Genomic DNA, 15,124 nt, shown 5'->3' on the forward strand with positions numbered 1-15,124 from the left:
AACTTAATAATTAATATAGTAAATAGTAAAGTGTAAATTATATAATTAAAAGGGATTTTATTTAATTAAAGGGTATCTTATATTAACCTTCCTCTTATCCCCTAACTCCCTCAATATAATAACCTTTATGCAACTATTTAATACGTAGCTAATGCGGGCGCTATATTCATTACTATTCTAACGGTTACAAAAAGGGATAACGGCGGCGATATCTTTATATTTATTAAACTAATCATTTATAAACTCAATATTCAATTCCCAAAAGCAATACTTAAAATTTATAGTGTAATATATTGTCGAATGTAATTTAAGATAATCGGTAATAAACTTTATAAACTAATGCCTATTAAATTCAATTAATAGCGGGTTTACCCTTATCAACCGTAACTAATTTACAATACGTATTATTATTGACTATAATATAGGGAATTTTCTTCTAAAGTAGAATATTATATATATAATAATAGCCTCCTCCTTAATAAAAATTAACGACCGTAGGCGCCCCCGTAGCTATAATAATATAACTGGTTTACCGGTCTCCCGTAATAATTTTGTATAACGGCCAATCGAATTATAAAATTCCCCAATTATACGTATAATATCCTTTATTAAGGGTAGTTTCCTATTACTATCGTTAGATTTTAGAGAATAATATTAATAGCGTATATTAATATACTATTAAGTAGTAGCTATATTAGCGTAAGGGACGAGGGAATAATCTATAGGTATTAGTACTAGTAAATTAACTAGCGATTCGATTAATTTATAAATATATAGAAGTCTTATTAATTTATAATTTTACGAAGCAATATAATGAAAAATAGCAATTGAGTATACTATTATTGGCGTTGTTATTATACGAAATTCATAATGTAAATGAGCGATTTTGCAGGGCGTTAATAGGTAAATCTGTATGGGTTATTTCGGGTACTATCCCAAATTAAAATGCTGTCCCAAATTTTCCGCGCCCCCTCTTTAGAGGGTAAAAAGAGGGGGGAAAGGAAGCCTTGGCGCCCAGAACCCCCCAAGTAGGTGCACTAGAAATGACTGTTGACATTTATGCAACCAACCTGAAGTGAATGAAATGAGAGTCTTAGAGGAGGTAGTACAGAGTATACGGCATCTTGACAGTCGATGCTAATGTAAAACCTATGGTTTACAAATTTTCGAAATCAGTCGGTTGGTTGCTGTCGGTGGTGAAGAGGAGAGGTTATCGGGCAGGATCATTACCTGGAGGTGTTCCCCTACGACTAGTGTGTTTTGACCTGTTAGGCTCGGGTTGCGACTTTCTCTTGTTCAGGAAGGTGTTTGGTCGCGGAGTGTGCTATCGACACTGGGGAAAAAACCCACTCAGCCAAAGGAAGCACCAAGCCCCGGGCTAGGTCCGCGCCAAGACCGTTCCCAGCCGGAGCCGGCTTCGGTTTCGGCGCTCACCGGAATGATCATAGACGCCGTAACCTTCGCATAAGTATGGTCTGTGCATCATCGAAGCCTTTATCCCTTGTGTTGTTATCGCTTTTGTTCATTTTAGCCACAGGTACTTGGATGACTCGATGGGAAACAGCACGGTTGGTTGGCTCATCCGGCACCAGCGGGCCTCCTTCCTGTTTGGCGAGCTCCACTGGGAAATGGGCTGCCAGGGGTTCAGGCTTTCCAGAATCCGAACCGAAGCTCATGAAACGCGCGAGAAACTCAATTGCATCGATGCATAATTTCCATTGTCAACTCTCCTCTTTCGCAACCGCAACTCATTCCTCAACATGTCAACCTGAACACCCACTGCGAGACCCTCCGACACTCGAAACGGCGCACGTCGATCTTATGCAAGAAGCCGTAAACCCCGTCTTCCATATCTGCTATGTACTGCATATCCGGCACTTGGACTTTAGCTTTGGATCAAGCGGCCAAAGTGGAAATGGCTTCAGAACTCAGGATCTGGAAAACACCTGATATCCCCACACAACTTCATCACTTTCGGATGCAGACCTAACCATGTTGGAATAAGAGAAGCTCTTCCCCTGGCTTGACTCCGTTAGTCACTTCTCACCAATGTCACGGTGCAATTTCAATCTCGCGGCAGTATCTTGGAAGCTTTCTGATTTCCTCAATACGTACTTGTGCTTCCCTTTCCCATCTTTTATCTTCTCTCCTTTTCAAAAACGTCAATCTGAAGATCTTTTCATCCATACGTTAGTTTAGTTAGCTGTCTTTCTTATCCAGGATACGCCTAGTTGCTGTCCGGTCTAGTTCTTGACAATTGCCTTTTTCTTTTAGCTCCCTTCGCATTCCAAGGACTTGACCCGCCGAGATCGTTGAATCACACTGCTGAGAATGACACAATCATTGTCTCTCGCTGTGTTTGCAGCTGCGGCACTTTTTGCGACTAAGGGTCTTGCGAGCAACTTTACCATTAGCAATGGCCAGATTTTCACCCCTGGTTTTGTTGTCGTCGATTCCCCCCAGCCGGACACGCCTCTTGGCGGAGGTTAGTACTATTAGTACCCGGCTGGTTGTCGGCAAAGGACTTAAGGAACTGCTACTAATAAGCCATGACTTATGTAGACAACATTGAGATTGCGCTCGATGTTTCTGCCAATGGCAAGCTTCCTCTGCCGCCCTACGGCGACGACGCTTCCAGCCAAATCTACAACATCAACATCTTCCTTTACAGCTATGTAACGGGCCGAAACTTCACCATCACCAACGGTACTGCGTCGGTCAACAATGCCACACTCGGTGATATCATGCTCTCCGAGCCTGGTAGCACCGTGAAGCATGTCCGGTGGACATGGCCTGACTGCATGGTTGGCGATGGTACGAATGGGAACGATCGTGGCAGTTACAATGTGGGTTTTCCAAATAGTGAGCTCAAGACTGTCTTGATAGCAATTTCACTGACAACTCACAAGATCTCCATCCACCAACGCTTCAGACTCAATGGCGAAAACCACTACACGATGTTTGATCTTCCCATTTCTGTGACCAATAGCATCAGCAAAAGCGACGACCGCCCGTCTTGCCAATCACTTGATAACCCGTTGCTGGCGCCCGAGAACATCGATCGGACAGACACTAACGAGCTCGGCGCCCTCTTTGCTCCTGGTGATTCGACGGTTATTGAGACATCGGATGTTGGTAGTGGTTCTGGGCTGGCGAGCTGCAAGCATGCACTTGACTTGTTGTGTGTGGTGGGCATTAGCTGTGCTCTGTTGTTAAGCTAGGCTCTAGACTTGCTTGTCGTCCAAAAATCAAAAACGCGGCTGTGAGATGACATGGGAATATCTGCAATGATACGAAAACACCACGTACTCTTCATGCATATGTTCTTTTCGAAATCATATATTTGCTCTGCTTGGCTCATAATCATAGTATTAGTTCGTAACTGGTCACACTTGTTGTTTTCAAATGAGTTCACATCAGGTCATCTTCATTACAAAGTTATTGTTGATGACAGTAGCATTGAGGTCTCGGATAAGTTTCCCTTTTTTTTTTTTTTTTTCTTTGAAGGAGTACTTCGAACTCATCGAACAAGGCTGGCATGCTTGTGATAGCAAGTGGGTCCAGATTAAGTGGGACAGGATCTGCGATCTGCAAGGCTGAATGATAACGAAAAAAAAGTTCCCAACCTCAAAACAAACCAAACACTAGCGACTGGCCGTGGCATTTCCGTCCATTTCAACTCCATTTGACCAGGACCGGATCTCATAGCAAAATTTCCCGTTATTGGGCTTTGCGCAATCTCTCAAATCAGAACAAAATGGCGCCACAGACGAAAGACGAAGTTGCCGACGACAACGAATTCGTTGGATTCGACGAGGAGAGCGATGAGGAGATGCACGACAATGATGACATGTCGGTAGACGACGAGGAGGAGGACGACTCCGATATGGATTCAATTGGCGACCCGAGGAAAACGTACGATATCGACGAGAAGGACTCTGACGAAGAAGACCTCGAACGCTTTGTCTTGGGCAATAACGACACCTTCCGCGCCCAGCTTTTCCGCGACGACTTCCTCGCCGATATTACCGATTCCAAGGCTCTCATTAGGACCGACAAGCAAGATGACACGACTGGCCTCGAACACGTCGACGATAACGCTCTTTTCGCGTTCGATACTGGCGTTCCCGGCGATAAGAAGCAGACAGAGGCCACGCCCTCTGCACTAGAGGCTTACGAGCAGAAGGAGGACCCTCCAGCGTGGGAGGACAGCGATGACGAGCGGTTGACAGTATCCCTTGCGGCTGCCTCGCGGTTGCGCAAGCTGCGTCAGTCCGAAGAGGAGGATGTCGTGAACGGCACCGAGTACGCGCGCCGCCTGCGCTCGCAGTACCTCCGACTATACCCCCTTCCGGAGTGGGCCAAGGAATCCTCGGCCGCCACCCAGCGCCGGAGGAGAAGATCTTCAGCCGCCGGTTCCTCCTCCGAGGAAGACAGTGACGCCGAAGACGACGTCGAATCCGCCCTTCCTCTCGAGACCTTCCTCCGCGACGTCAACTCTTTCAATGCCAGCGCCGATGCCCGTGGCAGCAAGCGCCGCAAGCTGCGCCCCGAGACCATCGACATTCAGCGCTCGCGCGACATCCCCGACATTCACAAGCAGTCCGTCAGCTCGCTGTCCTTCCACCCCAAGCACCCCATCCTGCTCTCGTGCAGTGTCTCCTCCATCATGTACCTGCACCAAGTTGACCCGACCGCGCACCCGGTTCCGAACCCGGCCCTCACGTCGGTGCAAGTCAAGCGCACCGACCTTCGGCGCTCCGAGTTCCTCGGTCCCGATGGTGACGACATCATCTTCGCCGGTCGCCGGCGCTACTTCCACAGCTGGAACCTCTCGTCGGGCGCTGTCAAGAAGATCACCCAGATCCAGGGCCACCAGCGCGAGCAGCGCACCATGGAGCACTTCCGCCCCTCGCCCTGCGGACGCTACCTGGGGCTCATCGCCTCCGAGAAGAAGGGCGGCGGCATGATCAACATCGTCAACGTGCGCACGATGCAGTGGATCGCGCAAGCGCGCACCAATGGCCGCGGCGGCATCTCCGATTTCGCCTGGTGGGGCAACGGCAACGGCCTCTCCATCCTCGGCAAGAACGGCCAGGTCACCGAGTGGAGCATGCTCAGCCGGCGCACGGTCGGCGTTTGGCGCGACGAAGGATCGATCGGCGGCACGGTGATTGCGCTGGGCGGGCAGAAGGGCACCGGCCCTAGCCAGATTGGTGGCGATCGCTGGGTGGCTGTGGGCTCGAATAGCGGCATTTTGAACATTTATGACCGGAATGATCTGGTTGAGCCTGTTAAAAAGGAGGGTGGTGCGTTGGCGTCCAAGGAGGAGACGGTGCAGATTAAGAGCATCCCCACCCCGCAGAGGACGTTTGAGCAGCTCACGACGCCCATCTCAGTGGTGACGTTCGCGCCGGACGGTCAGCTATTGGCGTTTGGTAGCTTCCACAAGAAGGACGCGTTAAGGCTGGTGCACTTGCCTAGCTGCACCGTTTACAGGAACTGGCCTACGGAGCAAACGCCTTTGGGTAGGATCACTGCTGTGGCGTTTAGCCACCAGAATGGTGGTGATGTGTTGGCGGTGGGTAATGATGTGGGCAAGATTAGGATGTGGGAGATCAGGAGTTAGGTGTGAGCATGGTGTAGGGTGTTATGATTGGCGGTGTTTGTGGAAAAATAGTGCAGAATATAGAAAAGGGGTGATTCAAGGGATTGGACGGCATACGCCTAACAGACTCGGAGTTTCGGCAAACGTTGCTCCATGGCAACAAATCGTATTCCTGTGCTATTCTTTATGCACATGCCATGTCTTTAACCTCGTCCCTATCCCCATATGCCTTGTTCGCCGGGTGATTGAGTTAGATAGATTCCTTTCCTTGTAGACATTTCTTGCAGTCTTAATTTCCTCTTTCTCTCTTCAACATCTCCTTCTTCCTCCGCATCTTCTCCTCCTTCTCTCTCTGCCACTCCTCATCCAAACGTGGATTGGCGATATGCTTTAATAATGCCCCCTCTGGCTCACTTCTGATAATATCCTCCCTCGGGTAGATCTTGTCCATTCGCTTGGAATACTCCGAAAGCTCATAGGGAGTCTGGAAGCGCTGAGGCCTGGCTTTCCCTCCAGCTTGATTGGTAGCATCGGCATCTAGAACGTCGTAGATGTTGACGTGCACGGCTTCGATGGCCTGTTTTTGTATTGTAAGTAATGGCTGTTAGTGCTCACTGCTTCTCAGCATGGGGCCAAAAAGGACGAAAAGCCCCAACACAGATACATACCTCTCGACAGCTGTTAATACTGTTGAACTCGCCATCCAGACCAATGGTCTCGCAGAGTTTCTTCCAGTCTTCGAGTTTTCTCCTGCCTATGAACTCGTTGAACTCCCTGACAACTTTCTCACGTTTTTCTTTTCTTTCTTTCTTTTCTTCCCTTGTCAATTTCGGCTTATTTCCTTTCCCAGTTGGCTTCTTCTTGTCGTTCGGCTGGTTGGCCTTGGTTGAGTTCAGCCTATGTCCCTGAGCGGTGTTCCCGACATATTGCCAGTGCCCAAACGCGAGGGGAATTGTTGCACTCAGCCCTACTGTTCTTGTTACTTCCGCAGTCACTAGGCGGTCGAGGCCGAATGGTCGTCGCTGATGTAACGAGCGGAACAGAATGGCGCAGAGGGATTTCATTCTCTTTCCGTTGCTGAGTGTTAGCCAAGGAGAATGTTGAAGAGTTTCTGAACTTCGAGTGCGGACACTTACGATACAGCTATGATAAAATGCGTGTAGATCTGTCAGGTCTGATGCTCTTCTGTTTGTTGTTGTACTGGTGATGTGCCGCTGCTACGTATGGCAATGAACACAGAGGTTCTGTCCTGTCCAGCTCTCTTGGCAACGAAGTGAAGAGACACTGAGAAAAAAACGACGGAAGCCAGAGGGGGGAAATAGCTTTGATTCTAGGCAAGCAGAAGGAAACAGAAAGGAGGAAGAAATGTCACAGCCTAAAGTGATTGCGCTGAACAGGTCCCATCCCGAAGTAAGTTCCTTTGCAAACGGACGGCCTACGACTCGCCGTTTGTCGCCGACCCAAAGAGCTTTCGAGCTGAACAGCATCAGGAGTGACACACACTTTCCACGAGTTTCAGCAATTCTTTGATAAGATGGTTGATACGAGAAATTGTCCCAGAAAGTGTAGAACTGGCACAAAAAAATGTTCAAGATCGGTATAGACTTGGTATATGGTAATGTGGTGGTGCTACTTATTTTGCATGGCGTACTTATGCCCCTGCTATCAACTACGAACTCAATAATCTGTAGATGGCAACTTGGCCGAGCGGTCTAAGGCGCTAGACTCAAGAACATGTTCTTCTGCACACAGTGCGGTGTATTCTAGTATCGCAAGATGCGTGAGTTCGAATCTCACAGTTGTCAAACTTTTTGCATCTTTTCGGTTAGGTGATGACCATTGCAAATGATTCCATTCTGGAACCCAGTGTCTTTTTTTTTCTTCTTTTTTTTACTTATTTTTTATTTATCGACGCAAGTCAAATCACTGTGAGCTGGTTGAAATGGGCCGCTAATTTGTAGCTGAAGTGTGTACACACAGAATGATACTCGACCGAGAAAATATCGAAATTGCACGACAAGAGATCATCTCAAAAGAGCAGTGGCGACTCGTTAAGTCAGAGTGACCCGATCTCGTGTACTAGACTTGATTTTGTGTGGTCCTTTGTAGTTAAATTTCTGCGAAGACATCCGATCATCGTTGGGGGCATAATTGCGTTGCCAGAGTATGGAGGCATGCTTTAGTGCGAAAGCGAAGTAAACATCTGTCTACTTTCGATATGCGATCAAGAGAGTACATTTAGCAGCCTTGTTCAAAGACATGTCAGTACCCAGGATCTCATTCCTTTATTTGAAGAGACATGCCGTAGACTTGACGAGTGTCCGGGAAGGGCCCTTTGGCGATACCATGGTGGTTGACGCCTCGTCTCCTATCAGACTTGGGAACATATTCACGTGTTGACGTGTGATCAGGGGTAACATACAAAGGTGGGTATCTCTAGGATGATGGCGAGGGATGCAGGGATTGGGGTGGGTGACATACTGCGTGGTATGTAGAGTTCCGAGAAATGTACATCTAGTCAAGTTGAACCGAGTGTAGATGGTGGGTTGTTAGGTATAGCCTGGCTCCGAGCAGGTACCCCACCTGCCTGATGCGCATTCTGGTCTTGCGGCGTCGATGAAGTACTGACAAATTGTGCCAACAGCTAATCGGTTCAAGATAGCGACTGATGTGGGTTCCTTGTGCAACGACCCAAATCGTATAATGATAGTTCCCATGAGAACTAGTTCCAGAGGATTCTTTCCACTGTAGTTCGAGGAAAGCCACGATAGGAGCTACCTGGTTCTGTTCCTTTTCTACTGTACGCACGTCTATGGGTTTCGAATTTCTGACCTTCTTTAAGCAGAAAGTGGAAAAGTCAGAGTCATCTAGATATTGTTGCAAGTTCATGGTAAAGGGAAATCGTTCGCTTTAGATCCATTTCTAACATACCAGTCAGTGAAAGTCAGCAGTGTCATGTGTGGTATGATATCAGTCAATTTTTTCAGATTTCGATGCCGATTATGCCTCGCTCAACTCGCGTCACGAACAGAGGAATGATTGTCGTCAAATCAAGGTCCGTTGATGGCATGAGACCGCCCGTGCTCTCGAGAGCTCCACTCGTTCGGGAAGTCCGGCGAACAGCCCGGATGATCCGCGCAAAATCATAGCAGCCCGGCATCCAATAGTATTAAATGGAAACTGGTCCTATAAACTGGCGATCCACAGCTGTGCGATCGAAGCATGGGACATAGCTGCCGAGGACGGACTTGATCTCGATGAAGGTGATAATGCCAACCGAGACTGCGGGTATAAATGATGCCATGCTGGACGTTCCAAGGATGTACACTCCTCATCACTCACCCAGCTCTCCACCCCCCTTGTACATAATTTGAGCAGCATGGCCTCCCACGCTCCCTCTCACTTATCAGCTGAGTCCGAATCTCCCACACTCAGAAGCCTGCTTTCCTTGTTCGGTGCTGGACCGGCGCACCAAAAGTCCGAATCTGTGACCGTGGGAAAGGACGATGAGGCTGTCCTAGGACGGCTTCCTCTTTTTCCCGCCGCCGATTTTTTCGAAAACGTATCAGCAGTCGGCAAAGTAATTTGGGCCTTCGCCAAAGATGACCTCTTCACTGCCACGCTACCCAACGCCATCTTCGGCATCACAGCAGCCATCGCTGATGCATACCTCCGCGGCAAGGCTTTCGAAGGCGCGGGCCCTACCTTTCCCGAGATAATTACCAGACTCCCACTCACCTACTTCTTCAACTTCTACGCCCTACTCATCTTTAATCTCGGCAACCAGCGGCCCCAGGAGGGGTCCATTGCCAACGAGCGCTTCAACAACGACAAGAAGCCTTGGATGCCTTTCCCGCCCTCCTCCGGCAAGACCGTCACAACGCCCGAGCAGATCCGCCGCATTTACCTCACCCTGCTCCCTATCACCCTCGCTCTCAACCACTTTCTCGGCGTCTGGCACGAAGGGCTGGTGATCCACCTCCTCGCCTTCATCTACAACGACCTCAGCGGCGGTAACGAGCTCTTTGTCCGCGACATCATTCTCGGCATCTCGTTCGGGTATATCAACTCTGCCTCTCTCAAGATTGTCCTCATGGCTGGCAGCAGCAGCAGTAGCCCACATCGCCACACCTGGACCTGGCTCAACCTCGTCAGCGTCCTAATTGCCACCACCATCGGTTGCCAGGAATTCAAGAACCACAGGGACCACCCCATCCCGGGGAACCAAGAGGGCAGCAGCGGTGATAAGACCATGAAGCGCAAAAAGACGCTAGCCATCTTCCTCGGCGAAGCGGCGGTCCCGCGGGCACAGTTGGCCATGATGATGCCGCTCTGGACGTTTGTTTGCGCGTGGTTCTGGCAGCTGAAGATCACAGTCGCTGCCTATTTTGTGCTCTACTCGCTGTTTCTGGCAAGTCGCGTACTCACGCAGAGGAGTGCGGGTGCCGAGGAGCGAACGTGGAGGCTTTGGGCGAGGTGGACGATTGTGATTTATTTGATCCCGCTTGTGGCTGCTTTGTCGACGGCTTGAGCTCTTGGCCTCTGGGCCTCCTCTGTGGTCATGAGTGAGCAAGGGGTACATCCTGGAAAACGCAGGTCTTTTCCAGACGACATGATGTTTCGTTGCCTGAAGGAGTCTCTGACGCGGGCGGCACTGCGACCCGTGAAAGCCTTGAAGGCGAAGTGTTGTAGACTATGATGATGATGATGATAATGATGATTGATGATGAGGGAAGCGGAGGCTGGTAGTGGTTGATTGACAGATGAAGCTATGGAGGCCTTTGGTAATGGTGTTTGTTTCGGTGTCGATTAGGTCGCAAATTGCCCTGGCTGCAACCATATATGGGGTAGTATTCTGTTACTTTCACATCTATAGGGCCGGCCGGTGATGCGGGATGCTGGTGTTTTGAGCAAGAAAGAGGGAAAACGCATCGCAGAATTGGCGATGGAGTGGGGTGGGTCGAGAATGGTCTGTGCGGTAGCATCGTCCACCAAAACCAGATGCAATGAGATGGTATCCTAACAGCTTTGTGGAAGAGTTTCCAGCCTTTCAGTTAGTGTGCTATTTCACTGGTCACCGGAGTCGGAAGATGGCTGTGTAAAAAGACGAAACCGTTTGAGCGACTAGTGTAGGCTCGCCAGGTCCGAGTCTCGAATTTTCAATTTCATATTGCAGGTTCATATAGAACAACCTATCCTTGGAACAGAAACTGATACAGAAACTGATACAGACATCCAGATGTGGGCCGCGAGTCGGTTTTTTGTTCTCTAGATTTTTTTTGCTCTTGTCCGAGTTTGTTGTACATATTGGGCCGACCGAATTTAGAGAAGGCAAAAGGAGAAATCGGCTGAGGTGAGTTAGTGTCTGTGTGCCAGCCCTGGGCTTATGATTCTCGAATGATCAGCTTCATTCTCTTCTCGAACATCATAGTGAGACCGTTGAGCCGAGTGAACACTCACTTGACGAAGATGCCCTCGCTGATAGCTCTCAGACAATCTCGTATCTGTACCACCCCCTGGCTTCAACATCTTCTTCTCCAAGGTTAGGGTCCATAATACCCAGTTTCCTGTGCTCTTCAGTACATCGATCGATGTAACCCAAAAAGTTACTGATCTCCCCAGCATAACCCAGATCAACGGCCGAGATATAGCGAGAGCGGAGCGTTTTGGTGATCACACCGTTGCCAAACGGGTCTCTTTTCAACCACTCCTCTCGGTCCACAAAGCCTGGGAGTTTCACATCCTTCTGCTGTATTTTCCCTTCTTTTCTCATTTGTGCTATCCGCTCCTCATAGACGCGTCGGCCTTCCATACCCCATTGGTCGTGGATAAAAAAGTGCCCGATTCTTCGGAATTGTCCTGAAAACGAGTCTGTTGGTAGCAAAAGGAGCCCGCCCAGTCGCAGCAGACCGGAATATGTCAGTTTGAGGTCAATGTCGGTTTGCAGAGGGGCCACGTAAACTGTGATGTCTACGTCCGTCTCAGCAGCCATCTCTTGCTCGCTCCAAGGGTAGTGGTCGAGCACCACCGTTGTGCGGAATCCGGCTTCATTGTTGGGAGCATCATCCTCGGGCATGTCAGCTTTTGAAACCGCATCTTCAGTGTCTTGATCGAAGCACAAGATCTCTGTATACTTTGTCTTGACTAATTTCGCTTGGCACATGGGCCCGTTGAGATGGATAGACCCCCTGGTCACAGGGCCAAATGGATGTCCATGCGACGTCAAAACAACATCCACCTGCAAAACTTCGGCTAACCCATCAAAGTCGTCAGCGTCAAACCACTGTACTTCTGTACCGACAGACGCCCACGACCAAGATGGCGCTACAAAACTCTTCGCCTGAACAGAGGGCTTCCTGCTATACCACAGAAGGCTCGCACGGAGATGCAATGACCAGAGACCGGCGTAATATTGGACGCTGTTCCAGAGCTGTCCCAACTCGGCGGCCATGCCCGCAATTGCAATGAGCCTGTCGCTTGCAAACGTCAGGTTCAAGCGTGAATAGTTCTTCACGATATTTTGCCAGACAGTGCGGCGGCTTGCATCTGTTTGACCATCGACAGTGTGTTGTCGCTTTTCAAGTGCAGTTCCAACAGGGAAGCTTTCGGACCCGGTAGAGTCGTGGCACTCCCAATGTATCTCCTTTCCGAAGATCAGGTTTCGTCGAGCCAAGACCCGCTCTTGCATCACCCAACCTCTTGAGAAGAGAGTGAGATTATCGAGCTTTTCTCTTCTAGCATTCATGTAACGATAGCAGGCGATTTTTGGGTTGCGGGGATCTCCGAGGGGCACAAGAAATGGGATACTGAGGAAGGGATACTTGGATGAATAGAGCCCACCGTGGGAGTTGGATGAAGCAGCCGCCATGAGATTGAGGTATGAGTTCTGATAGATATGATGCATCTTTGCCGATTCGTAGAGCCAATCTTCCCGAGAGTCTTGGACAATACACAAAGAGTCAATCCACAAGTACTGAACGCTCAGTCGCCGGGTTGCGTCAATGGCATCTCTGAATGTTTTCGGTATTTCGCTGACCTCAATCCCTGCAAGAAATCTGTTGTAGTTGTCGTGTGTGAGACGTAGCGGAACACCGTCACCCCAACAATGACTAAGCGTCATGTAATCTGTTCGCGATAAATCCAGAGTTTTTGTCTCGCAAAGATTGACCCAAGATTTGACAAGATCACCCACAAATAACAGCCGGGTGGGCTTGCGATCCCGAGAATCCTGACGAATCCGTGCATTGCAGGAAGGGTGGGTGGCAGAGCACTGGTCGACCCAGCTGAGTATCTGTTTCCAGCTGGCTTCACTGTCGGTACTTGTGCACTCAACGAACCGACCTTCTGCTTCACCTAGTTGGCAGGACAAAGAATAAGAGTAGGGAGTTAGCCGCTGAATCACTCAAGAAAGGGAAAGACGTGTGCGATATGCCATTTTCTTACTTAGGTCTATACCATCTTCGAGTGGTTCCAAGTGTATGTCATACAGTTTTTGTTTGACCGAATGCAATTCCCACGATGTCATGATGCCAGGCGTCCCAGTCCAGGCACGGTCATAGGACCGTATTCGTAACTTGAGTGGATTTTGATTTTCTTGCGACTCCAATTTACATGGACCCGTGAGTCGCAAGATATGCTCTTCGTCCAAGGTATTTAGCAGAACGTAACAGTGGTGACATCCCTCCCTAGCCGCGTCAGTCAACCCCGCCCAGTTATGAAAGTCATATTCTTTTCCCGGGTAGTCCTGGATACTCAGATCTGCATTCTGGAATATCCATCTGCATTTGGAACAGTAGTGTAGGCGTTTGGAGAGAAATTCCGGTGATAGATGCAGGCGGGGTCGTGTTGACTGAACCGCCTCCTCCTGGGCGTCGAAACCAATGTTCTGCTCATAATTAGGCTCTTCGGACATTGTTCTTCATAACTTGGCGCTTTTTGGGACAACGGACACCTCATCGGGAAGAGGTTGGTCAGTGTTTGAAGGAGGATGAAGGAAGTTGACGATGGTTGGGCTCGTACCCCGCACGGGCTAGGTACCTATTGACGATAAGCGTCCATTGCCTTATCTGGTTGCATATAATCTACATACAACAAATAACCCAACACCCCGCCAATAGCTCGAGTAATTGGCACACATATTGTATCAATTATCTGTATGGTAGGAACATGAACACCATTCCTTCCATACACTGTTGACATCCTGTCAAGTGCATCGCGTCAGCTTCCCGACAAGACCACTCGACATTGTAGATTGACTTCATCCGCAGCGCCGAAAAACCAAACATCTGGCTCCCGGACGCCATGGCCACATCAGAACGGACAACACGGAATTCACAATCATCTCCATGCCGCAAAAGCATGTGCGCTCCAATTGCGAAAACCGACTTCTTCTCAGACCAACTTCACGGCCTCATCATGAAACTTATCTTCAGCACAAAAGATATAGACCAGAGCGCGTGGGTGGCCTGGAATGTGCTTGAACTTGATACGATGAGATAGCCGCGCAGAACCGACCGGGGGCACTCCTTGGCGCTTCTAGCCCTGCCTCATACCTCAAACGCCCTTCCAGCCGGCCGTATACCTTGATGCACAGGATGCCCGACGATGACAACTCCAACAGCTCACGTTGGCCTTCATACGGCCGCCTGTCTGGCTTCGCCCCCCGCCCCGCCATCGCTTCAACGGCATCTATTGTCCGGAACCCACGATGGCGGCCAGTCTATAGACTCCCCTCGCCAGACTGCGAAGGCAGATTACACAACCTCTCTTTCTGACGCCCGTCATATGTAATTTTGCTATGGCATTTCGAAAACCCGCCATATTTCCTTCCCACCCTGTAAAGTAAGACAAATCAATGTTCAAATCTCCCCCAAATGTCACTTTATTTCCTCATACACAGCGCTAGGTGGGAAGGCCAAGTTGGACTTCCTCCGCTGCAGCCACCCGAACTGCCTTCCCCTGTGTCAGGCGCGCATTCTGTTTTGTTTTGTTTTGTTTTGTTTTGTTTTATTACACACCGTTCACTGTCACTTTCATTCAGCCTCACATTGAATCTTCAAATTCTGCATGATACCCACCCGTGGCCAGTTTCAGACTTTCCCATTCTCACTATGGCCACCCTCAGTGCTCTCCTTCTTCCTCTTCCCTTACTTTCTCTCTGTATGTCACTCTTTTTTCGTTTTCCCGTTTATCGCTTTCCCCCTTTGTTCCTCTAATGTGCAAATCCATGTTGTTTCAACCTCTGCATCCCGATCCAAAAAATGCTCAGGTACCAAGTGGGAAGCCACTCATCTAACAACGTGTTGCGTAACCTTTCCACGCGCTTCTTCCTAATCATATGTCTAGTCCAGGATCTCAAGTTGATTCCTACATTCTGAACTAAGCCTTGGGAAGCAGTACGTACGTCCCACGATGTGGTCGTGTCATGGCCGGCTGCCCTGTGTCAAATGTCAACACCGAGGCTGTAGATCTGCTTACCGTGGCCTACATACGCACCATCAAGCTGTTCTAAGATGT

At 49.2% G+C, this 15,124-nt stretch overlaps 4 protein-coding genes and 1 non-coding gene across 5 annotated transcripts; 3 read left to right on the forward strand and 2 right to left on the reverse strand.

Annotated features, from left to right (window-relative positions):
• Positions 1 to 2,331: 2,331 nt before the first annotated feature.
• On the forward strand, positions 2,332 to 5,629 carry B0T23DRAFT_402849 (WD40 repeat-like protein; the record flags this gene model as incomplete). Its single annotated transcript, XM_062838719.1, has 3 exons — positions 2,332 to 2,485; positions 2,563 to 3,181; positions 3,694 to 5,629. 3 exons carry the CDS (start codon positions 2,332 to 2,334, stop codon positions 5,627 to 5,629), a joined length of 2,709 nt encoding a protein of 902 aa, XP_062696027.1.
• Positions 5,630 to 5,763: 134 nt separating this feature from the next.
• Positions 5,764 to 6,672, reverse strand: B0T23DRAFT_438728 (uncharacterized protein; the record flags this gene model as incomplete). The annotated part of the gene is made up of 2 exons (XM_062840668.1): positions 5,764 to 6,185; positions 6,277 to 6,672. The coding sequence occupies 2 exons, from the start codon at positions 6,670 to 6,672 to the stop codon at positions 5,898 to 5,900; spliced, it is 684 nt and encodes a 227-aa protein (XP_062696028.1). The 3' UTR covers positions 5,764 to 5,897.
• A 629-nt stretch (positions 6,673 to 7,301) lies between these two features.
• Positions 7,302 to 7,413, forward strand: B0T23DRAFT_t89. Its single transcript has one exon. It is a non-coding gene; the product is annotated as a tRNA-Leu (tRNA).
• Positions 7,414 to 8,877: 1,464 nt separating this feature from the next.
• On the forward strand, positions 8,878 to 10,258 carry B0T23DRAFT_93323 (uncharacterized protein). The gene has a single exon (XM_062842001.1). The coding sequence runs from the start codon at positions 8,988 to 8,990 to the stop codon at positions 10,137 to 10,139; it is 1,152 nt and encodes a 383-aa protein (XP_062696029.1). The 5' UTR covers positions 8,878 to 8,987; the 3' UTR covers positions 10,140 to 10,258.
• Positions 10,259 to 10,788: 530 nt separating this feature from the next.
• B0T23DRAFT_93337 (HET-domain-containing protein) lies at positions 10,789 to 13,595 on the reverse strand. Its single transcript, XM_062842002.1, has 3 exons — positions 13,052 to 13,595; positions 11,069 to 12,961; positions 10,789 to 10,956 (listed from the first exon to the last, which is right to left on the reverse strand). The coding sequence occupies exons 1-2, from the start codon at positions 13,518 to 13,520 to the stop codon at positions 11,097 to 11,099; spliced, it is 2,334 nt and encodes a 777-aa protein (XP_062696030.1). The 5' UTR covers positions 13,521 to 13,595; the 3' UTR covers positions 10,789 to 10,956; positions 11,069 to 11,096.
• Positions 13,596 to 15,124: the final 1,529 nt, after the last annotated feature.

The sequence above is a fragment of the Neurospora hispaniola genome, assembly GCF_033458365.1.
Source record: "Neurospora hispaniola strain FGSC 10403 chromosome Unknown B0T23scaffold_2, whole genome shotgun sequence".
Lineage (NCBI taxonomy): Eukaryota > Fungi > Ascomycota > Sordariomycetes > Sordariales > Sordariaceae > Neurospora > Neurospora hispaniola.